The sequence below is a fragment of the Dermochelys coriacea genome, chromosome 3 (genome assembly GCF_009764565.3).
Source record: "Dermochelys coriacea isolate rDerCor1 chromosome 3, rDerCor1.pri.v4, whole genome shotgun sequence".
NCBI classification, from domain to species: Eukaryota; Metazoa; Chordata; order Testudines; family Dermochelyidae; genus Dermochelys; species Dermochelys coriacea.
In genome coordinates, this window is record NC_050070.1 from 4,256,644 (window position 1) to 4,279,823 (window position 23,180).

A 23,180-nucleotide genomic window follows, 5' to 3' on the forward strand; every position below is an offset into this window, starting at 1 on the left:
AAACCCAGAGTCACAAGCTCCTGTGCCCTCGAGGGGCAGAAGCCCTGACCCTCCCTACCTCAAGGGGCTAAAGCCGGGGAGCCTAGAGCCCTGGTGCCCTGCCAGGGGGAAGCCTGGAGGTCCCCCCCGCACTCCCAGCAGCTGAAGCCCTGAGCCTCCAGTGCGGCAGGGCTAAAGCCCCAACCCCCCGCCCGCTCCGTAGCTGAAGCCAGGAGCCCTCACTGGGTCCTGGAGTTTTTATAGCATGTTTGGAGGGGCTCGGACACAAAAAGGATGAGAACCCCTGCTGTAGGAGAACACAAAATTAAATGGACAATTGAGGGTTAGATTGTTAAGATCTGGGTACCATCCCCAGTTCTGAACATAATGGCCACATAGGGTCAGTCCAATATCCATCTAGCCCAGTCTCCTGTCTTCTGACAGTGGCCCGTGCCAGAAGATGTTTCAGAGGGAATGAACAGAACAGGGCAATTTCAAACGACCCATCCTCTGTCGTCCAGTCCCTGCTTCTCGCAATCAGAGGCTAGGGACACCCAGAGCATGGGGTTGCATCCTGGACCGTCTTGGCTAACAGCCATTGCTGGACCTGTCCTCCAGGAACTTCTCTAGTTCTTGTTTGAAGCCCGTTATACTTTTGGCTTTGGCAACATCCCCTGGCAATGAGTTCCACAGGTTAACTCTGTGTGTGTGTGTGTGTGTAGCTCGATGGTGAGATAAGAAGCTAAAGCATCGTCGCCTGCTAAAGGCTCCGAGGGTTAATGTCACAGGTCGGAAGCTCAGAGTCAACCACGCCGCCGGCTTGTGTCCCGCTGAGGCTTCGCACGGGGGAGCTTGCGGGGCGCATGGGGGGGCGGAAATCCCCGGCCGGGGGAGGAGCGGCGGGCTGCGGAGAGCGGGGCTGGGCGCGCCGGCTCCCGGGCCGGGCCGGGCCGCTTTCGCTTTCGGCTGGCAGGGAATGGCCGAGAGCGGCCAAGGGGCGCGCTGCCGCCCCACGGAGGGGCCGGCGGGCGCGGGGGAGTCTCCCGGCGGCGGCGGGGCGAGCCCCGAGCCTGGCCCGCGCCCAGGAGCCGAGCCCGGGAGCGGCCCGGCCGCTGGCCCGGGCCCCGCCGAGTGGAGGGGACCCGCCCTGGTGGCCTGGCTCCTCTCCTTACTTGCCAAGGGCCCCGAGGCTTCCGGCCGCAGGGACCGGGCGGACGGGGAGCCGGACACCCCGATGTCCCAGGTGAGGGCTCCCAGCGCGGCGCTGCCCCCGGCCCCGGTGGTGGGGCTGGGGTGGGGAGTGTTCGTTCCGCCCCCCGCTGACCCTGCCCCCCTTCTGGACGGTGTTTGCGGTGCGCTGTTCCCGTTGCCTCTGGGTTGAGCGCGGTCTGTGGGTAACCGGCGGCTGCGCCCCACCCCAGAGCTGGGCGCATTGCGGGGCGGGCTGGAAAGGCACCGTTAGGGGGCCACGCTAGCCCAGCGGCGCTGGAAGATGCTTTGAGTGCAGCCCTGGGGCGGCAGCCCTAGCGATAGCAACTGGATGGGGGGCCTGTTATTTGAGAGGTGCCGGGTCTGAGCTGGGAGACAGGAATAACTCTAGAATGGGCTCCCCCCCCCCACCTTTCTCCCTAGTTAACTAGGACTTTAAAAAAATAGCCAAGTTTCGATACTGAGGCCCAGATCCTGGAAGATATTTAGGCTCCTCCCTTCTGTTGATTTTTGATGGAAGGGAGGAGCCTAAATACCTTTGAGGATTTGGGCCTAATTCCCTTGACATCCAGGAATCTCAAAGCCCAGAAGGGACCGCTGTGATCATCTACTCTGACCCCCTCTATGGCACAGGCCACAGAACTGCCCCCAGAATAATTAATTGCCAGAGCAGAGCTTTTAGGAAAACATCCAATCTCAATTTAAACATTGGCAGTGATGGAGAGTTGGCCACAACCGTTGGGAAATGGTTGCTAATTACTCTTACCATTAAAAACTGATGTCTTATTTCCAGTGCGAATTTGTCTAGTTTCAATTTCCAGGCATTGGATCATGTTAGACCTTTCTCTGTTAGATTGAAGAGCCCATTAGTAAACATTTGTTCCCAGCGTAGATACTTATAGACTGAAATCAAGTCACCCTATCTCACAAAAGATATATTGGAATTGGAAAGGGTACAGAAAAGGGCAGCAAAAAGGATTAAGGGTTTGGAACAGCTTCCATATGAGGAGAGATTAATAAGAGTGGAACTTTTCAGCTTGGAAAAGACAAGTACAGAGGATATGATGGAGGTCTGTAAAATCTTGATTGGTGTGGAGAAAGTGAATAAGGAAGTGTTATTTACTCCTTCTCAGAACACAAGAACTAGGGATCATGACATGAAATTTATAGGAAGCAGGTTTAAAACAAACAAAAGGCAGTATTTCTTCACACAACGCACAGTCAGCCTGTGGAACTCCTTGCCAGAGGATGTTGTGAAGGCCAAGACTATAACAGGGGTCAAAAAAGAACTAGATAAGTTCATGGAGGATAGGTCCATCGATGGCTATTAGCCAGGCTGGGCAGGGATGGTGTCCCTAGCCTCTGTTTGCCAGAAGTTGGGAATGGGTTGCAGGGCATGGATCACTTGATGATTCCCTGTTCTGTTCATTACCTCTGAAACATCTGGCATTGGCCACTGTTGGAAGACCGGATACAGGGCTCGATGGACCCTTGGTCTGACCCAGTGTGGCTGTTCTTATGTTTTCTTTGCTAAGCTAAATAGATTCAGCTCTTTGTGTCTGTCACTAGAAGGCAGGTTTCTAATCCTTTAATCATTTTCATGGCTCTTCTCCGACCGCTCTCCAATTTATTAACATCCTTCTTGAAGTGTGGGCACCAGCACTGGACATAGAATTCCAGCAGCGGTTGCACCAGAGCAGATACAGAGGTCAAATAACCTCTCTGCTCCTGCTAGAGATTCCCCATTTATACATCCCAGGGTCACATTACCTCTTTTGGTCACAATATCACACTGGGAGTTCATGTTGAGCCAAGTATCCACCATGAGCCCCAAATTTTTGTCAGAGTCACTGCTTCCTAGGATAGAATCCCCCAGCCTATAACTGTGGCCTGCATTCTTTGTTTCCAAATGTATACCTTTACACTGAGCCCTATTAAAATGCATGTTGTTTGCTTGCGTCTGTCCTCTTCGTTATTTACCACTCCCCCAGTTTTTGGCTTAGCTGAGTATTTAGGCATGTGAATTCATTGAGGATTACCAGGAGGCACGGGAAGTACCATAATCCCCTGTTATAGATGGGGAAACTGAGGCAGAAAGAAGGGCTGTCCACCAGTGGCAGAACCAGGAATAGGACCCAGGAGGCATGTCTCCCAGCCCTGTTCCTTAACTGCTTGATAGGCTCCCTTCTTACTCACAAAAGTTAAAGACAGAAAAGGCAATTTAGGTCCCTCTTGCATACAGGCCCTCCCCCCCCCCACTCCCCCCGTCACTGCAGCCGTGTTCCAGGGCTGTGTGTAGTTCAGATATGTTCCCAGTGGGAGACTGTTCCACAGCTTGATTCATTGGTGCTGGAACAGTTTGTATCTTGGGGGTGCTGAGAGCCATTGAACCAAACTGTAAACCCTGGATGTGATAGAAACCGCTTCAAGCCAGGAGTTGCGGCAGGCCCCCAGCACCCCTAGTTCCAGCATCTGTGGGTTGATTGAGCCCTTGATTTGAAGCAATCCTCCGATGGCCCCTGAAACTCAAGTGATGGCAAAGGATAAAGAGATGGAAACCAGGCCAAAACACTGGGCATTATTGCTATTGTTTGATTGTCTCTTTGTCTTTAAGCTCTGTGCTAATAGTGCCTGGGGAGCAGCTGGAACAGCAGAAGAGCTCCGGAAGACAGCGGAGAGGCTGCAGGCTCATCTGGAGGTGAGGGACTTTCTGACCATTCAGATTCACTGAGACTTTGTCAACATGATCAAAAAGACGGCACATATTAGAGACAAACCCCTGTGTACCTCTCGGAGTAAGAGACACCCAGGGTAAAGCTACACGCAGTCTCTGGGGCTCGATCCTGCATCCATTTGTCACCGATCCAGTGATGAGGATGAGTAATAACTAGTAAATACATCTATCGTTTATTTCTAATATGGTAGAGCCTGGCACCCCAGTCCTGGTCCAGGATGGTCTAGGCGCTGTACAAAATGGCGGTCCCTGCCCCAAAGAGCGGGCGATCAAAGGACCAGGTTGCTGGGTAGCGTGAGATCCCATTTCTTTCCTCATCGCTCTCTGACGATTCCCAACGATTTGTGGGATCTCTTTCTCCCGCTTCCCTGCACTTGGGACGCTCGGCTCAGGAAGTGTTTCTGCATCTCCTGCCTTGTCTGCAGCATATAGGAGTTGTACCGCACTAACTACTCCGGACTGGTTCGAGTAGTACAACGCCCCCTAGTGTGGACACAGTTATGCCAGGACTGAATAAAGGTGCTTATATGGGTATAGCTAGCTCTGTTCAAGAAGGGGGTTCATAGATTCCAAGGCCAGAAGGGACCACTGTGGTCATCTAGCCTGTCCTAACACAGGCTGCAGGACTTCCTCGGATGAATTCCTGTTTGGACTGGAGCATTGCTTTGAGAAACATATAGGCTCCTAGAAATGTAGCCTGGAAAGGCCCTCGACAGATCGTCAGTCCAGTCCCCTGCACTGAGGCAGGACTAAGTGTTGTCTGGACCAGCCCTGACGGGTGTTTACCTGACCTTGACTTAAAAATCCCAGGGACTAAACTCTACTGATATCTGGCACCTCTATCCTGGTTTAACTGGTTCCACACAGGGCCTTTGATCAACATGACTCAGTAAAGAATCAGCTTTCTGTCCCACGTAGTTCTACTGGTACAAAACTCGTCTGTAGGGCAGGCCTCAGCCGCTCCTTTGTCACATTGGTTGACCCATGGCCCTCTCTGGATTTAGACAGTACCTGCTGCCTCCCAGGCTCCATCTGCCTGAGCTCCTCACAGGTTTTGATGTATTTATCCTCCCAACACCGAACGGTTGGGAAGTGCTATTATCCACCTTGTACAGCTGGGGAAACTGAGGCACAGAGACACCGCAGCACTGGGAGTTAGGCGCCTAAACTCCTTGGAGGATCTGGGCCTGCCTGAGTGACTTGCCCAAGGTCACGCAGCGAATCAGGGAGAGAACCCAGGAATCCTGGTCCGACCGGGATCTTGCACCGTCTCCCTGGCTGGTGCCTGTCCCCTGTGCTGGGACGTTGCATAGTCCTGAGCCCTTTCCACTTCCCACAGGCTCTGAAAGGCTCCTCGGACCCCGAGACACTGGAATTCCTGCAGGCATTAGAAGCGCCCGTCAGAATCGCCAGCCGCGTGCTCGCTGAGAACCAGAGGCTACGGCAGGAGTTGGAGGAGTTGAAGGGCAGGTTTGCAGCCCCACCACTCCTGAAACCAGCCAGCCAGCCTCCAGCTCCCTGGACATCATGCCCCTGGACCTCCCAGACATTGCCTTCCCTGGCCACCCGGAGCACAGGTAGGCACCAGCATGCCATGGGCAGGCACTTTGCCTGATCGGGTTAACATGGGGGAGCCTGGGTAGGGCTGGAATGGGGGTTCCTTTCTGGTCCCTGCTCCTCACCGGGGAGACCTAAAGCCAGGCAATCCGAGGGAGCAGTGGGACTGGGGTCGCCTCCATTGATTCGGGCAGCAGTGCTCCACCTCGATTGCATTGTGGACCCCAAAATGGCTGAAAGACGCTCCTGCAGCCCATCCTCCTCCCATGACCATCTTTACCCACAATCCTGTGGGATTGAGGCTGCAGGATGACTTTCCAGCCACTGCAGGAGCTGAAGGGGAGAACTGGCGCTGCTGGGTGTGGGGGGTGGGTTGGGAGGGGGGAAGCTAGCGCTGCTGGGTGTGTATCGGGGGCAGACTGGCACTGGTGGGGTGGGTGGGGGTTGGTGCCGCTAGGTGCGTATGGGGGGGATTGGTGCTGATTGTGGGGGTGGCTGGTGCCGCTGGATAGGCGGGGGAATGAGTGCTAGCAAACTCATACCATAGCCCCAGCTTTCCCCCCGAACCAAATTGCTGCTTGAGAACAGCTGGATCAATTTGGCAGGGTTAAAACACAGGCCCCTCCAGGCCCCTTGGGTACCAGTCTTCTGTGGCATCGGGGATTTGCCCTTATCCATAGTAGGGTTAGGGCTTATACCCCTTTGGGTTTGCAGCCACTGCACACGGCCCCGCCGCTCCATCCCGCTAGCTATCATTGGAGCTGGCTGAGCCAAGGAGCAAGGGGAGACTCGTCTGTAACCCACCCTGGTCCCTGCCAGCCTTGCCCCTGCAGGTCCACGTGAGCGGTAAGACAGCTGGCTGCGAGAGGCAGTTCTTGGACCAGGTGGCTCAGCTCCTCGCGGCCCAGGGCATCTTCCTGCAGGCAGGGGAGTACGAGCTGCACTCCAGCCACCCTTTGCTGCTCTTCTGCCCCATCTCATCCCGCTTGGGCACAGACATCAGCAATGCCCTGGAGGGGATCCCCGGTGAGTAGCCTTTCCCCTGCATGGGCTGAGCCGTTCTCCAGCAATCGCGCCCCCCCCCCACACTTCCCTTAAACTAGGTGACTAAGAGCAGAGCCCATTAAACAGGTGGACCCTGGTGCAGGCATTGAATGGCCAGGGATTGGTTTGGCTGGTGCACCTCAATCCCCACCCCAGCCATCACTCCTTGACTCTTTGTGCTCTGCCCCTGCACTGTGGCCTGGGGCTGTAGTGCAGGGATGGAGATTCTCTGGTCTTGTGGCTGCAGTGGGTGGGGGGACCCTGCATGGAATGGGGGCAGGCCTGGGGAAGGGGCAGAAAGGGTGGGGCTGCAGGCAGAAGGGGTAGAATGAGGGTGGGGTCACAGGCAGAAGGGGGTGGGGAGGACTCCTGCCCCCTACTTGCTGTGTTCTAGGGCCCCAGGAAACCTTAATCTGCTTCCGCTGCCTGTTCTCTCCTCTCCGGCCCAGCGGCGAGGAAGACGATCCTGGTGGTGCTGCATCACCAGCCCAAGGAGCAGGCTGAGCTCTATGCCAGCAGCAAGCGGGAGGCCCAGCACCCAGGCCTCCTGCACACCGTGGACGGCTGCTTCTCCACCCATTCTGGCTTCTACCACTGCCAGGCCAACACCGCTGCTGTTGCCGCTGTGGCTGCCACCCTCCAGCAACTGGCCGTGGGCAGTCACTAGGGGGCACCAGGATCTGCGAGCTGGGTTGTGGAGGGCCAGTGGGGCTGGGCTAAGCCCTGGTGACTGCATTGCTCTGATAAATCCTAGCTGGGATGGCAGGGGGGGGACCCTACTCCTGCCTGGGCCAGGCCAGCACTGTAGCACAGTGGACTGTTACCTGTGGGAATGCCCCTCTCTGGGCTGGTGCTGTTCCTACAAACCTTTGTGGGCTCCTCCTTCCCCCCCCCCCCCAACTACCCTTGGGTTGGTCCATCCCTTCCTGCATCATGCTTAGGGTGGTGCTTGGCATCAGAGCTGTGCAGATGTATCAGCTCCTGCCACATTACACAGCTAGCCCCCTCCCTGTGCCATGGGTGTTGTTCCTGGGCATGCCCTCCAAGTTTGCTTACCCCCTCAAGCTGCCCCCAGCCCACCTGTGAACACGGATCAGTCCCCACAGGGATCTCATGCGAGCAGCGTGATGAGACAAGCTCTGGCTCCGTGGGTTCTGTTCTGTGGCTGGGGCCTGGTGAGCGTGGAAGCGCTTTGGACTGGACCCTGGGGCCAGCTGCCTTGCCGGTGCTGGGCACACGTCACTCCTAGTGCAGTCAGGGCCAGAGCTTCCACAGGCTGCAGGAGGAGACCAAGGGGGGGGGCTCTGTGGCCCACCTGAGTGCTGTGCTCTGGCAAAAGTGCTGTCTTGGCCTGTTCTTGCCGATGGGCCCCTCCTGGTATTTCAAACTCCAACCTGAGCTAGCTGCCGGGACTCCAACAGGCTGGGGGCAAGCGTGTTGTATGGCCAGATTGGCTGCAGCTTGGGGTAGATTTCGATAGTTCTTTGATTTTCCACTTGTGGGTCGACAGCCCCTGGCTGGAGCCAGCCCCAGGGGCTGTTCATGTGGCTAAGGGTGGGGCATTTTAGAGAGCTGTCCTAACCAGCACTCCGCACATCCCTCCCCCCCACCCCAGCAGCTGGGCTGCTATGGCACCCATGAATATGCTACCTGAGGGCTCCTAGCTTGGCCGTAGAGGCTGCTGCCTGTGGTTGGTGGAGCTGCGCCGTTAGCTGCAGGCTTGTGCTTTTCAAATGCACAAGCCCCATGCTGGGTTCCTGCCTGCGACCCACCTCTGGGGAGTGCTGCATGTGGAAGATGCGGAAGGTCTGGGCTGAGATGTCGGCCATATGTTGGAATAACGACTACACTGATCTGGACCAGTGGGTTGGAATGCCCTGTAAAGCCCACCTCACCTACGCCCTCCTTCAGCCACTAAAGAATCACTGCATTTCCCTCACCCACCTGCTCCTTGTGCCTTTTCGGTCGCAGAGGCCAAGCCAATAAACTAAACCAAGCCAGGCAGGCTTCTCGTGTCAGATCTAAATTTTATTTCTTGGTTTGGGTCCCTACAACCCAGCAGCAAAGTGCAGGCAGTACAGTGTTTAACCTACTAGTGCAGACAGCGAATCAGGGCTGTGTGCCAAGCCGAAGGCTCCTCCACAGCACTAGGGGGTCTATGCAGCATGGAGAAGGGCAGCGCTGAAGGCTATGGCTTATCTCTTCTGAAGACGAGACTGAGGATCAGGGCAGACGACTGTCACTCGCTGTTGGAAAGAAGAAATGGTGCATTGAGTTTAGCACAGCACAGGTTATGGGGTTGCAGAGGGGGGTGTAGGGTGGCATGGGGCCAGGAGAGGGTTAAGGAAATCAGATCACTGCCCTGAGGAGATCCTCCTCAGAGAGGAGTTGGCCTGATGCTAAAGGCCTAGTCTGGGGCTCAGCTCCCAGTTCTGCTGCAGGCTTTGTAGCCAACCACTGGAATAAAATTGCCCAGGAATAAATTATAGAATCTGTCACTGGGGGGTTTTGAGAGCAGGTTGGACAGACACCTGTCAGGGATGGTCTGATAAAGCTTAGTCCTGCCATGAGTGGAGGGGACTGGACCAGACCTTTCAAGGTGCCTCAATTCTATGGGCAAGTCATTGAGTCTGCCTCAGTATACCCAGCTGCAAAGCAGAGACTATTTCCTTCCTTCTCCCTCATCTTTTGTCTGTCTTGTCTGTTTAGAGCATGAGCTCTTTAGGGCAGGGATGGTCTTCGTGGGTTTGTGCAGCGCCTATCAGTGTGTTACTAGAATACAAATAATATAAAGCAGCCTGGTACAAATGAGTGATGGGGGTTTGGAGAGGTTGGAGCAGGGTATGAGCAGGGTTCCTTTTGATGGTGACTGGTCATTTCTCTGGCCCTCTCCATCCCAAGGTCATTTATGAAGCTAACGATTGCGAACCTCTGCCCACCCACCACTGAAATGCAGCCATTTCTGGAGTGGAACACAGTGGTACTATACAACATAGGATGGGAATGGAAGAAGCAGCTGCTTATTGCTGTTGGGACTGGGGGAAGGATTTTAGGGGGAGGGGAAGTCTGACCTGGCCTGACCCTACTTAGCTTATGAGTCCTGACGAGCTAACACCCCCAAGAGCTCTGGCCTAAGCAAGGCTTTTCTGCTCTCGGCTGAGCTCAGCAGCTGCTCCGGGCTGGGAGCCTACATGCCGGGGCTGCGAACTCACATGGCATTCTGCTTGTAGTGCTTCAGAGCCTCGTCTGCTACTACCTCCATGAACTTGGGGTCATCCCAGGGGATCTCGCCTGGCACCGTCAGAGACAGCGGATCCGAGTCGAAGAGCTGCACGGTCACATGGGTGTCAGAAGGCCTGGGGGAATCCTTGCGGTTGGGGGTCTTGGAAAGCACCTAGGAGAGGAAGTGGGAAGGAACCTGTTAGCACAGACCTAGGGCTTTAGGCATCCAGCACCAGGGGACGGGGGAAAGTCGAGAGCTCTGCCAGTGCCCTTCAATCACGTCCCTGCCAGTCCAGCCCTCAGATCCACCAGGACCCCTCACTGCTGACCCGCAGTCTCCTGCTTCTAGTCCAGCCTGGGGCCCCTGAAGCATAGGCAGACTCTGGTCTCAGGGCCAGTGGCAGCAGCCCTGAGTGCCCCTGGCTGCAGCTGGCACTGTACAGCTCAAAGGCTTGTGTCGGGCTGTCTGGGAAAAGCAGCATTTTTGCTCTGGAGACAGTTGCCTGATTATACACATCCTGCTCCTGACCCACTTTGCCTCTTCCCACCAATCTGCTCTTCAGGGGAGTGGACAGGGGGGCCATGGGAGCCAGCACTTGCAGCTGAGCCGAACTCAGGAGTGCCACACCCAGCTGGGCGTATGCACAGTGCGATGCAGGATCCATTGGGGGAGGGGGGGAGAATATAGCTGGGGAGGGGGCTCTGGGGAACGGGCCAGTCCTGGCAGCATAGAGCCCCTCGGAGAGGTTGGTTTCCCAACAGGCTTTGATGCCTCATTCATTTGGGTGGCACCAGCTGGTGCCAATCAGGTAGCACCCAATGCCAGGCTCCAATGGGCCGCCCTGCTCCTCCATGCCCCCTAGTTCCCTGCTCTGCCCCTCAGCTAGTCCCTCCTTGCAGTCAGCTGCTCCAGTCCAGGCTCTTTGTGATGAAGAGGGAGGGTCACATGCCCACCAGCTCTCTGGAGACCACAGGGAGTGCCCCATGGGCCAGTGGGGGGACAGGATAGGGGAGGGAAATCTATGGTTCCCATGCTGTCCACTGATCTTAGCAACCCATGGCACTCCCCACCCCTTCCCAGGGACCCCCCACCTAGTGCAGGAAGGGCAGTGGGGACCCACCGTGGTGACCTGCAGCATGCCGTCGCCGTTCTGGGTGAGGTTGGCCAGGCGGGACACCCAGCCAAACTGCTTGTTGAGCTGGTCCAGGAGGCTGGAGGTGTTGAGCATCTCCTCCTGGAAGGTCCTCAGCAGCTCGTCATACTTGCGGGTGAAGCGCTCTGCCAGGCGCAGGGCCTCCTCAAACTGCTCCCGCAGCTGGCCCTGGGCTGGGTCTGTCTGGGAGCAGTCTTCAACCCGAGGGGGAGGGGAGAAGAGGGCATTACAAACACAAGAAGGGGTCAAAGACTGACTTGCCAGGATCCCCGAAAGCAGGAGGGCAGCAGGACACCTGGCTCCCTGCCTACTGCCCTGACAGTGGGTCTAAAGCCTGTGGAGACCACCCCACCCCAGGGATCAGAGCAGGACTCTGGCTCCATGGCTTTGTCGGCCCTTGGTTTCTCCACCAGCAAAGCCAACCAACCAGTGCCACTACTGGTGTTAGGACATGATCGCATCTCCTCTAACAGCACCAGGCCCTCCAGCCCGGCTCCCCTGCTGGCTAACGCAGGGTGGGGAGGTTAACAGCATGCGGTCCCCACCTGAGTCCACTTGCACCCCATCACCAAACCTGGAGCCAGCCAGCTGCCACTTGGCGCTCAGAACCACCAGCTGCTCAATTGAGGCCTGGGGGTCTGGTGCAGAAGGTCTCCCCTTCCATTCCCCTCCATGTTACATGTGGACTGGTGACAGAGGTCTACGGCAGCTCTGAGGAGGTGTCGATTGGCGTGACTCCACTGGAGCTGTGCCAGTTTACACCATCGAGAACCTGGTCCTGGATCTGTGGGGGCCTAAATGCTGGTTACACATTGGCATCTAAGATATTGGACCAGACTGAAATCTGCAATATTCTGCACCCAACCTGCCCAATCTAGAAACACAAAATACATAGGGGGGAGGGATGCACCACTGCTGCCTTCTGGGCGGGGGGGAATCACATCTGGAGAAGAGCCCATTTATCTCACCTAAGAGGGGTGAGAAGCCCCAGTGCCAGTGAAAGGTGCTGACCAGGCAGGGATGGAACTAGAGGAAGCAGGTTCTACTCTCCCTGTGGTGTGCATCTATGAAGCTACAGGCAGTTACCAGCCCCTGGTTATACTGGGTCTCCTTCGCTCACCTACAGACAGAATTTCCTGGCATTTTTCACACTTGTCCTTCATCTTCAGGCAGCCAGCAGAATTGCGGCGGATTTCCCGGCACACCATGCGGTTGTCGCTGGAGTTGAGAGTCTCTGAAGGGGTGCGGGAGGGAGGAGACACCAGAGGTATAGCTTTACTTCTCAGCATGGGCAAATCTGCCTGACACTGCCAGATGCACCAGCTCTTGTGCATTCGTAAAGCACCTTGCACTCCAATGCTCTTTACAAAGTACTAGTCATGTAGACAGTAAGGCTGTCCTGCCCCACTAAAATGCAGCTGCTTCTGGGGTAGAGCGTGGCAGCTGTTTAACAGAGCACAGCAACTCTGCATAGCAGCTCAGGATGGGAAACCAAATACTGCAGCCATTCAGAACCAGGGAAATATAACAATTAACCAGACCCTGGAGTCCTAATTAACCACTGTCCCTAAGACACCGGCACAAGAATTTAAGGTTGTATAGTCTGTCCTGTTATTCCTATTAAGTCTGGCAAATGATTTATGAACTTGTGAATTACCTACTTAGGAGTGTAAATAAGCTTCAGATTGCTTTTGCCATAATTCCCTGGCTCTGACATTTATTTATTCTACAAGAAGGCTTGAAAATGCTCCTGCGATTGCTTTCAAGCCAAGCGGAGATGAAGCAATACATCACCTCCTGGCTACTGGAGTAATTCCAGTGGTATTGTTAGCACCTTTCATCTTCAGACTATTAATACATTAACTAATCAAGTCTTTCCCACCCGTGTAAGGGAGGAGAGGCAACCAGCACTGCCCTCTGCCGGACAGAATCAGAGCTGCCCATCTGTGTGTCATAGGCCTTGTGCTGCTATGAGCCCACAGAGCATCCCCTTTAGCTCAAATGGCTAGGGCTTGTACTTTTATCTGGAGTGTGAGGTTCCAGGGTCTAGCTTTGCTGCAAACTTCCCAGTGGCCCGAGTGCAGCATAGAGACAATCTCAGAGCCCTAGGTACCCATAGATTTGTCAGAGTCAGACTCACTTGATGGCTAGGGAACATGAGACAGAGACAAAGCGACTCGCCCCATGCTGGAGCAGAAGCCAGCATTCTCCCCTGCTCACTGCCTTGTGCTCAGCTCACGAGAGCAAACCTCCGTCATGGAATCCGGGGGCACCTCGTGCGGTTTCCCCAATGGTGCTTTGAACCAGAAAGGCCACCCCACTGCTCAGCAGGGAGCTGAGCAGTGTCCTTCTCCCGCAGCCTGCTCATTCCATGAGAGCGCTGCTGCCTTGCAAAATAAACCCACGGATCGGAGCACAGGTGGGGGCGGGAGACTGCTCCCCCTCCTTTGTGAACAGCAGATGGGACTTGGACTGCTGTTGCAGTCTGCTCTGACCATTGCTGAAAGTATAACAGGTTCATGGGGGGAGGGGGTGGGACAGGATCCTGGGGGAGATGGGGGGGGACTCAGTGTGGGGCTCGCTCAGGGCAGGCCTAGAGCTGGGTGGAAACCGGACATTCCATGTTGCAGGAAATTCCAGGATTTCAACATTTGATTTTCTTCCAAACAAGGCAAAAAACCCACCAAAACCAAAAACAAAAAACCCCCAACTTTGTTTGAAGTTTCCCCTCAAAAATGGAATTTTTCCAAAATAAACTAGTTTGGGGGGTCAATTTAGACTTTTTTGAGGGGAGTGGGGTATAATATAGAATATAAACAAGTTTCAAGACAAGTCAAAACTTCTCAACCTGAAAGCGTCAGGATGGAACGTTTCGACTGACCATAGCAAAACCCTTCCCTAAATCTCCCCCCCCACCCAATAATTTTTAAACAGAAAACTTTGCCGAAATCAATGCAGAAAGTCCACCCACCCCTTTTGCTGAACCCAAACATTTGGCTGGAAAAGTTTCCCACTAGCTCTACCTCAGGCTCTGCCAAGGTGCCCAGCTGGGGGGCCAGCTATGCGAACCAGACCATTCATCCCCAGAGTGGAGGCCTTCTCGGGGTGGGGACCCCACAGATTAAGTCCAGAAGAAACCACTGTGATCACCTACCCTGGCCTCCTGTATACACAGGCCATAGGACTGCCCTGAGTTAGTTCCTGTCCAAACTAGAACATCCAATCTTGATTTTAAGATGGCCAGTGATGGAGAACCTCCCCTGCCCCCCATTCCTAGATAGGTTGTTCCAAGGCTTAACCACACTCACTGTTTAAAAAAGTGCCTTTGGCACAAGGCTAGTGCTAGATAAGTGATCTCAATTCCTTCCGGACTCGCCCCTGGTGATTAGTGTATGCCTGGGGGCAGGTGCTCTGGCCCTGGTCATTACCACCCCCCAGCTCTGCTGGATCCGCCCCTAGGCCCTTGAATATCCCCCACCTGTGGTGGACCCTCCCAGCAGGGGGTCCTGGCTGCCTTCGAACCACTGGCCGTCCCGCTCCATGGCTTTCTGGGCTCCCTCAAACATGCGCTGGGTCATCTCAAAGAGTGGCTCGAAGAGGCGGTGGAAGCCGTGGTGCCGGGGTGGGGAGAAGAAGGGGTGTGTGTCACGGACCACCCTGGCGCTTGCGAAGGGGAAGCGGAAGCGGAAGGGGGCATGCATGGCCCCGCGGGAGCCCCCCACAAAGGGCGAGCGGAAGAATGGGGCCATGCGGCCGTAGGCCCGCGTGCTCTCCTGGAACAGGTCATCCACGCTGTCCTCCACCATGCTGTAGCGCTCCTCCAGGTCCTCCAGCCAGCGGCCCTGCTGCTGGTCCTCCTCTAGCAGAGAGTCGATGCGCTCGCCATTCACCCAGATGGAGATGGGGGAGGAGCGGTTCAGGAACTCCTCCAGCTACCAGAGCAAGGCAGGGACAGGATGCAGTGAGCAGGCAGGCCTCTGCAGACCCACCTGCCACCCACACTACACAGAGCTGGGGCCCACACTGCTGCATCACAGGGAGACCTGCTCCCTACCAGCCTCAACTGGGCTGAGTCAGTGACTGCTATGGACCACAGGGAACAGGAGCTGCGGACCCACATCCATATGGAAGGTGGGGTGGACAATGGCTGTCATTTAACTCCTGTTGGCTCACCAACGGCTGGCAGATAATCAAGGCTAGAGCCCCCCAGCGCATTCTGTCCATCTCAGAGTCAGAGCGATTGATGTCATTTACCAAGAAAGCACGGGCACATGGGTCTCCTGGTGCCAGAGCCCTACAGGCTCCATCCTCAGCCACATCACCCAATTCACATGCTAGCCTACTCTCCCATACAAGCCCTGCTGATCTTCCATCGCACCCCACACCCTGGCGGAAAGAGGTCCAGGCTCTCCTATAGCATGATGCCAAACGCCAAAGAAGGACCTAGACCGAACAGCTCGCTCACCTGCCGGCCAACCAGGCCCGAGCCGCTCCTGCACATCCTGGAATAGAACCTCATACAGGTCTGCTTCAGGCAAGGCTTACATTCCTCCCACAGGGCCAGCATGGTCTCATTGCACACATCCGGCTTCTCGGTCAGCTTCTTCTCCGTTTCCTTGGCTAGTTGCATTGCTTGCTGGAAGTGAATGGTTTAAAGCCCTGACTGTGAGGGGCTGGGCAGCTAACAGGGATTCTCCCTTAGCTCAAGAGGCAGGAGCCTGGGTCTTTAGTGCAGGAGAATCAGAGTTCTAGCCCCACTCTTGCCAGGAAGCTGCTGCTGACTAATATGGGAAGCCCACCACCACCACGGGAACCTCACAGGGGCTGTGGATTCATTAGAGATTGTCCCCCAAGCTCCCAATGCAGAAAGGATAAGTGACACAGCCATGTTCCATGCAAGCATTGGACCCCTGTGGCCCAAATCATGGCGAGATTCAGCAACAAGCTTTGCAGGGACATTTGCCCATTGGTTCCCCTGCCTGCCTTCCTGCACTCGCTCACCTCTTTCTTCTGCTTGGTCTCCTCCAGCGTGGTCAGGATCTCCTGGTGGTCTTTGCTGGTTTTGTCCATGAGGCTTTTCATCTGCTTCACCCCATTGATGGCATTCTCGATCTGGGTGTCTATGTATTTGCTCCCGGCTACAGACATTTCTGAAAGGGGCGGGGGGGGGGAAGGAAGGGAAGAAGAAGTTAATTGCCTCAGGAGAGCTATGCTAAGATGGCCTTCTGCTGAAGACACCTCTTCCAAGATGGCTGCCCAGATTCAACAAACATCCAGATCCAGATTTCCCCAGGGCTTGGGGCCCTGGCCTCAGGGGTTTGGACCACAGATTCCTAGATTCCCAGGCCAGAAGGGACCATTGTGCTGTACAGGAGATCACAGGCCAGAGACTACCCCTCAATTTCTAGAGGAGAGCTTTAGGAAAAGCATCCAGTCTTGACTTGGGGGGGGGGGGGGAACAAAACACCACACCACACACCATCACTGTAGTAGCAGTAAATTGACCAGGTCCGTCCTGGATCTTTTGTTTTGGTTCCTGGGGGCTCTTGCACCCAGTTTCTAGGTTCTTTCCAGCCTAATCCAAAGAGAAACTCAGCCAAACTCCTGGAGGTTTGCCACATTTCAGATCTAAACCCACATCAGCCTAGTCCCCTCCCCTGCTCGTCCCATATAAACACTGGGGCCCCACACCCCAATTTAGCCCCCCATGCACATGCCACTCCCCTGACTCTTACAGGCCATCAGTACAATGGTGATGGGCGCCATAGATAAATAGATCTGCTTTTTGGGGGTCCTAGAGGCAACCCCTAGCAGCAAAGCCCAAGTAACAGCCATGGTCAATGGCTAGCAGGGCACCTGTCAGCTGGAGCATGGGGCACAAATCAGAGAAACTGATCCCTGTAACAGCCTGCCTGGCCCTGCCCGAGCTTCATGCAGTCCGTGGTGCTGTGTATCCTGTATTACTCCACGTGCCCATCCCACCAGCCCCAGCCACCCAGGGAGTTTCCACCCCGGCACGCGGAGCCTCACCAACGCCACTTACGTTGCAATTCATTGGGCGGAACCAGGGCCTTGCCTTCCTCCCAGGACAGCAGGAGCCCCAGCAGCGAGAGCAGCAGCAACCTCATCTTTCTCACCCCCTAACAAACTCCAAGGTCCTGTGCAGGCCTGAAAGACAAAGGAGAAATCAGGCAGGCTCCCCCAGGCAGAGGGCCTACATTTACCCAAACAGGAGCTCAAGCTGTCACAAGTCTGTAGATGCTCATAGGATGTTACAATAACCTAGAAGGACAAATGGTGCCAGGACAAGGTACAAGGAGACAGAGCGACTGAATGAATCTAAACAAAAAGGCCAGTTGATCTGATTCAAGGACAGTGTTGCAATTATGCTCATTGCAAAACACAGGACCTGGAGCCAGAAGTAAGCATGTCAGAGATTAGGCCTAATTCATGGACAAAATTAGGAGGTGGATGGGCTATTCTGCCCATAACTCGCTTTTGGGGTCCTTAAAAGAAAAAAATAGTGGAATGGGGAAAAAGTACAAACAAACAAGAAAAATAAAAACAGACTGGCTACTCCAGCAAGCTTCCCCATCCCAGCTGGCACCCCACCTTCCCCTGGACCTTCTTCACTCTCCCCGAGAGATGTCCTGGCCAGAACAGGTCAGAGAGAGCAACCCAGCTGAGATAGCCACCTCCATATGTGTCCCAGCCACCACCTGCCATGGGAGTGATCATCTTTGACACCATCTAAGAGACTGCCAAACTGGGGGCTTTTCCTTCTAAAAATGGTCTCCAGGTAAAAGGAACAAGGGATGTTGTTCAAACAAAAGCCTGAATCGATACTTTACATTTCAAATACTCTAATGGCTTTTCTAGATCTTTCATAGGTTTTACAAAAAATTTTAAAAGGTAGGTTTGCCATGGTGCTAACCCCCAGCCTTGTTTAACACTGGACGGTGACTAGTGATGTTGACAACTTTAGCCCCTGCTCTGCATCTAAGTGAATACAACTGGCTGCTCCAGCCCAGATGCTGGAGAGAGAAACGCATTCAAGTTATGGGGCTAAAAATAGTCTGGGATTTAACGAGAGAACCAAACTCCACCAGCCTGACCAGAGGCCTGGGAGCCAGGAAGAACTAAGCTCTAACTTCTTCTCTGACCCAGACTCCCGTCATGGCCATGGCCATGCCACTTATCCCCACACTACAGTGGAAGGCAGAGAGGTTACCTCACACAGGTGTTTGGGAAGCACCATGAAAGCATCAGGTATTTCCTAAGTGCTACATATTACAGCAGCCTGTTTATCCCTCTAGCACCATAGCTATGCCCAGCACAGACCCTGGATAAGTGCTTGTATTGAAGTGACTGTTTAACCCACCAGTTCAGCGTCTCCAATACCTCAAGGGCTGGTCCACACAGAGGATAAGAGCCTACTACTGCTACCAGCTTACGGAGTTACTCATTTAGCTCACGGTCCATGTTTTTTTGCTGAAGGTCCCAGGTTCTATCCTGCTAATGACCCTTTAGGGAGGGATTTTGATATCAGCAAGCTGGAAAAATATGATTTGGATTCCAAGTGCTCAGCGGTCTGGGGTGTTTGGATCCAGCTCCATCTCTAACTCTATCCCAGCCACATCAGAGACTTGCTGGGGTGGATGTCTGGACTGGGGACACGGAGTAATGCTCATGGGGGGAGCAGGGCTGTTCTAGGCTCAGGGGAGATGGCTCTTTGGCCACAGGCAGAGGGAGGGTCTGCACCCCAGGAGTCCCGGATTCATGTGAACCCACAGATTTCAAAGCAAGAGGATTAAATAAACGAGGACTGAAGAGTGACTGCTCCAACCATGAGCAAGCCAGGCTGTTGCTCAGAATTAGGATGGCTTAGCCAAGCTTTGCCCTGAGAACCAAAACAAAAAAACACAGGAGAAAAATGAGCTATGACTCATTCTAATGACTCAACTCCCCACACCCAGGCATATCTGCTTATTTATACACGCACAAGGCCCTGGTGTCCCTGCTGTGACCCAAATGCCCACGAATTTTTGGCCAGGGGGACTGAACTCAGTCCCAGAGCAGATGCCAAAACCTGATGTCTGGGAATGTCTCTATTGTGCAGCAAACAGAAGACCTTACATAAGAGCCCCCAACTCATGTTGGGAGCAGCTGGAGGACAACCAGTTCCAGCCCTGCTTGGGGGCTGAGGGAGGCTCTTTCCCGACAGGTTGGTGAATCATAGTGCAATTGGCATGGGCTTGGGGGAGTCTGGGGCCAGGTTGCTGCAGGGAAGAAATCTGAGGCATTAGTGAGCAGCTCAGTCGAATCCTGACGGAAGCTAGAGACTAAAGGAGGAGAAAAAACTAACCATTCGCTACAGCCGTGCAGGACGCAGGCACAGAGCAGCGCTCAGACCTCGTTTTCACACACCCCAAACCCAGCTGGAGGGCTGGTATCAGAACACCTGGAGCCCCCGAGGCTGAGCAAAGCTTCCTGCGCTTTTCAGCCAGGAAAGAACATGAAAGGGTTTCCTCCACTGGCGAGAGCCCAGCTCGCCTGTTTGTCGGAACCAGATGCCAGACAGGTTTGCCTTTGAGCGTAGCGCCTACAGCCGGATACAATGGGGGCAAGTGCGTCAGACACCGAGAGAGTGGAGATCAGCAGAAATAAAGTTAATGATCAGGACCTCTGATCAGCAGCTCTCAAAGATGGGCTGGTAGCACGATCCCCACGCAACAGCTGGGGAAACTGAAGTACAGCAAGGGACAGGCCACACAGCAGGTGGAGAGCTGTTAGAGCACAGGTCTCCTAGCTCCGTGCTGTAGCCACTGAACAGCACTGCCTTGCAGATCAGCAGGTAGCACACACTTCACTGCATGCTCATTGCCTACCTGGGCTTTCCTTTCAGTCCTAGGCAGCGGGGGATGCTTTGAATTAAGCCTTTGGCATAGAGGGCTTTTACAGGGGACAGGGTTGTCACGGAGGATTTTCACATCTGGAGACAGCAGGAATCAATGCAGAGTCCCGCATCAAGTGAAATTCTGCACAGGTGGCTCCATTCGCCAGCAGCACCGGGGAAGTGGGGAGGCACCCAGACTAGGTTTAGCTCCAGTTATGCGGTGGGGCTGGACCCGGCCCAAGCGAATGGATGCTAAAGTGATAAGACGCTGAACGACCTTGCCAGAGACACCAGATCCCTCAGGATCGATTGGAGCTGGCCCAGAGGGGGCTGAGCAGCAGGAGCTGCACGGCAACGGAGGGGGAGATAGAGGGAATTGTAGGAGTCCGGGGGGGGGGCAGGGGATAAGCTGGAAAGTAGCACCTCTCACAGGGAAGGGGACTGGACAGGAGGGCAAGGAAAGAAACAAAAGGCAAGCCAGGGAGATCATAACTGGTCCGATGCCATGGGCTCCAGGGTTATTTAGAGCTGTAGAAAGTGAAGGAATGAAGCTACCCCATTAATCCAGCCTGCGCTCCCCAGTGCTGCAGATGTCCTCCATCCTGACCCACAGCCCCCTGCTATTCCCCAGCTCCCTGAGACAGCTCCGTAGATGCCCCCCATCCCAATCCTGGCCCACAGCCTCCCTACTCCTCCAGGCCCAGCCTTCGCACACACAGCTCTGATGCGGCAGTCCTGAGTGAAACAGAGGCCGACAACCCTACTGAATTGGGGGGTAGTTTTCATCTGAAGTTGTCCAGCATCTAGTCAGAGTTAGGTTAAGATTGGAAACTCATCTCGCTTGTGATCGAAGCCCGGAGCACAACCTGACTGTAGCACTGGGCATTACTCTGGCATTCCATGGGTCCCACGTAAATATCTTCAATGTGGCTTAGGAGAGGGAACAATATGGCCTGTGGGACACCCCCCCTACAGAGCAATTGCTTCAAGGACAGTGGCGTAGCTGTAAGGTGTTGTGGTTAGAGAGCATTGTGCCTTTATCTTGATCTCCCATTCCCCATCAGCACAGGCTCCCTGCACCAGGCACTGCTATGAAACTATTCCTGGTTTTGACTGATTTCCCCCTCCAAACATCCATTCCCCACCCCCACACTAGGCAACTAGCCAGGTGCATTGTGGTTATCCCCCCCCCCCCGCATTGCTCAATTGGTGAGGTGCATTGTGGTTATTTTCCCAATGTTTAAATACCATGAGTCAGAGCCCCAAGAGATTGGTTTAAAACAAAAAATCTGGATATCAAAAACAAAAGCTGGATTTTTTTTTTTTTAATAGGCCTTCCAGGCCTCTAGCAGAGGTCCCATTTTCAAGCCTCTCTGCCCCTAGGAGAGCTAGGTGGTTACTTTTTAACAAGAAAGCCAGGATGTGACTTCCTGAGGTTTTGAAAGAAAACAGTAACTATCACAAGACCTGCAATAAAACAGTCCCTAGCAGCAACACTGTCACTCACTGCATTGCACCAGGCAAATTTCTCCTTCCTTTGAAGCCTCTGGGACTGGGAACTCCTGGAGGCCAAGTTCCCAGGTTTGCCAGGCCAATGGTCTGATCACAAGAACCAACCAAATGCCAAGATCCACTAACTGCATCACTCTTTCACACTCAGGCCTTCTCTCCTATACGTTGTTTATTAGCACCCCACTTTCATGTCATGGTAAGCAAGATATGAAAAGCTAGAAATGGCCATGACATGGCAAATCACTAGGGCCTGTAGCCCAGTATGACAGGTCCAAGAGCAGCCCATTTCCACTCGAGGCCCCAGAACTGGCCAAGATGTAGGAATTCCCTCCTGACGCCAGGCGGGGAGCCTTGAAGCATGAGGATTCAGAACCATTAAAGAATTCTCCTGGGTTACATACCTGCAGGGAAGGTGGAAACACAGGGGATGCTGCCAAGAGCTGCTTGCAAGGAGGCCACTGGAGAGGGGACGGGACAGACAGTTAAATGCCTCCACCCCACTGAACCAAGCAGTGCAGAGCCCTTAGTTACACCCACCAATCTGCCAGAGAAAGCCCTTGCAAGCCCATCCCTTCTCTGAGGTGCAAGTGGGGTGTGCAGGTCCTTTTCCCAGGTGGGCAGGGTGAGCTAGGGCCACTGGCCAACCTAACCCGGCTCCCTCTTTCCCTAAGGATCGCTGCATGGATCCATCCCCCTCCCACCCAGGATGGATCAGGATCCCCCCCCCCACCCATCTCTCTCCCTTCCCCAAGGCGCGCACAGCGGAGAGCGCGGAGAGCGCCCCTTCCCCGGAGCCTCCAGCTCCGGCCCTTGCGCCCAGCGGAGCTTTGACCAGCGGCGAGGGCCGCCCTTGCGGAGCCTGTGGCGCGCACACACCCCGCCGCAGAGCCTCACCCCGGCAGGGCGCACGGGCAGGGGCCGGCGAGCCGCGGAGTTTGCGCAACTAAGGGCGGGGGGGGGGGAGCTCAAACAACCCCCAGGCAGCCCCGCACCCCGCGAGCTCTCCTCCACGCAGCCCTGCGGGGCTCACCTCTGCGGCTCCGCGTCCTGCGCTGCGCAAGCGGGGACTGCGGCGCTGGGCACCGTATTTATAGCCCCGGCTCCCCCGCCGCCGCGCTCTGAGTCATGCCCGCAGAACGGCCTGGAAAGGGGCCGGGCCGGCCCCTGCCTCTCGGCGCAGCGCGGCGCGGCGCGGCGGCCGCCAGTGGGCGCCCTTGCACCGCGCCCGGCCGGGCTGCCTGCTCCGCGCCCAGCCGCAGGCCCGGGGGCTCCCCGGCGGAAGGGATCCGCTGGAGCGAGGCTGCGGTGAAGGGCGCCCGCCCGCCCCCCTCCCTGGCAGCGCCATAAATGCGCTCCTGCCTGGGTCCCACCGGTTCAGGCTGGTGCCTTGGGCTGCTCCAGCTACTGGGTGCCCCTGCCCCATCCATGCCAGCCCTGCCCAGCCCCCTGGGGGGTCACTCAGCCCAGCAGCGACTATGGGGGCTCAAGGCCCCGACGGTAACCGGTGCGGGGTCTGTTTGCAGCCCCGCCCCATACCCTGGTTTGGGAAACACCAGGCACTTCACTGCCCCCTTCCTCTCCCCCTTGCCCCTTGCTAGGAGCCCAGATTGCCCCTTTCTGCCACAGGTGCCTTAGGAGAGATTAAAGGGTCCGATCCTGCCCCCCTGCAGGCGGGTGGAGCTGGTGCGAGCTGCAAAGCTCAGGTTTGCCTGCCCCTTCCCTGTCTCCGGCTAGCTCTGGGGCCTCATGCAGTGAGTCGGCCTGTCTGGCCATCTAGGGACAAGTTACCAGGGATGATGCTGCGCTGTGCTCCTTCTTCCTGCCCCCTTTGCCCCCCGACAGACGGCTCAGGAAGAGCATCCCCCTTTGGGAA

General features: G+C 55.4%; 2 protein-coding genes across 3 annotated transcripts; one reads left to right on the top strand and one right to left on the bottom strand.

Annotated features, from left to right (window-relative positions):
* Positions 1 to 726: 726 nt before the first annotated feature.
* On the top strand, positions 727 to 8,524 carry LOC119852930. Its single transcript, XM_038395053.2, has 5 exons — positions 727 to 1,222; positions 3,803 to 3,886; positions 5,262 to 5,499; positions 6,299 to 6,505; positions 6,973 to 8,524. The coding sequence occupies exons 1-5, from the start codon at positions 956 to 958 to the stop codon at positions 7,188 to 7,190; spliced, it is 1,014 nt and encodes a 337-aa protein (XP_038250981.1). The 5' UTR covers positions 727 to 955; the 3' UTR covers positions 7,191 to 8,524.
* Positions 8,525 to 8,534: 10 nt separating this feature from the next.
* CLU (clusterin) lies at positions 8,535 to 22,500 on the bottom strand. Of its 2 annotated transcripts, XM_038395047.2 has the most exons (10): positions 22,338 to 22,421; positions 21,709 to 21,765; positions 16,943 to 17,067; positions 15,901 to 16,049; positions 15,365 to 15,535; positions 14,378 to 14,831; positions 12,020 to 12,133; positions 10,867 to 11,093; positions 9,736 to 9,917; positions 8,535 to 8,769 (listed from the first exon to the last, which is right to left on the bottom strand). In XM_038395047.2, exons 3-10 carry the CDS (start codon positions 17,025 to 17,027, stop codon positions 8,763 to 8,765), a joined length of 1,389 nt encoding a protein of 462 aa, XP_038250975.1. In that variant the 5' UTR covers positions 17,028 to 17,067; positions 21,709 to 21,765; positions 22,338 to 22,421; the 3' UTR covers positions 8,535 to 8,762. The 2 variants fall into 2 exon arrangements, with proteins under 2 accessions (XP_038250975.1, XP_038250976.1); XM_038395048.2 differs by lacking the exon at positions 21,709 to 21,765 and having other exon boundaries at positions 22,338 to 22,500.
* Between the last annotated feature and the right edge of the window lie 680 nt (positions 22,501 to 23,180).

Excerpts from the sequence above, each read along its gene's own strand:
- LOC119852930 (XM_038395053.2), top strand. The coding sequence starts at position 956 with ATGGCCGAGAGCGGCCAAGGGGCGCGCTGCCGCCCCACGGAGGGGCCG. Across the intron at positions 1,223-3,802 it reads CGGACACCCCGATGTCCCAG|CTCTGTGCTAATAGTGCCTG; the intron begins GTGAGGGCTCCC and ends TTTGTCTTTAAG. Across the intron at positions 6,506-6,972 it reads TGCCCTGGAGGGGATCCCCG|CGGCGAGGAAGACGATCCTG; the intron begins GTGAGTAGCCTT and ends TCTCCGGCCCAG.
- CLU (XM_038395048.2), bottom strand. The coding sequence starts at position 17,027 with ATGAGGTTGCTGCTGCTCTCGCTGCTGGGGCTCCTGCTGTCCTGGGAG. Across the intron at positions 14,832-15,364 it reads CGGGCCTGGTTGGCCGGCAG|CTGGAGGAGTTCCTGAACCG; the intron begins GTGAGCGAGCTG and ends TTGCTCTGGTAG. Across the intron at positions 11,094-12,019 it reads CCAGGAAATTCTGTCTGTAG|ACTGCTCCCAGACAGACCCA; the intron begins GTGAGCGAAGGA and ends CTCGGGTTGAAG.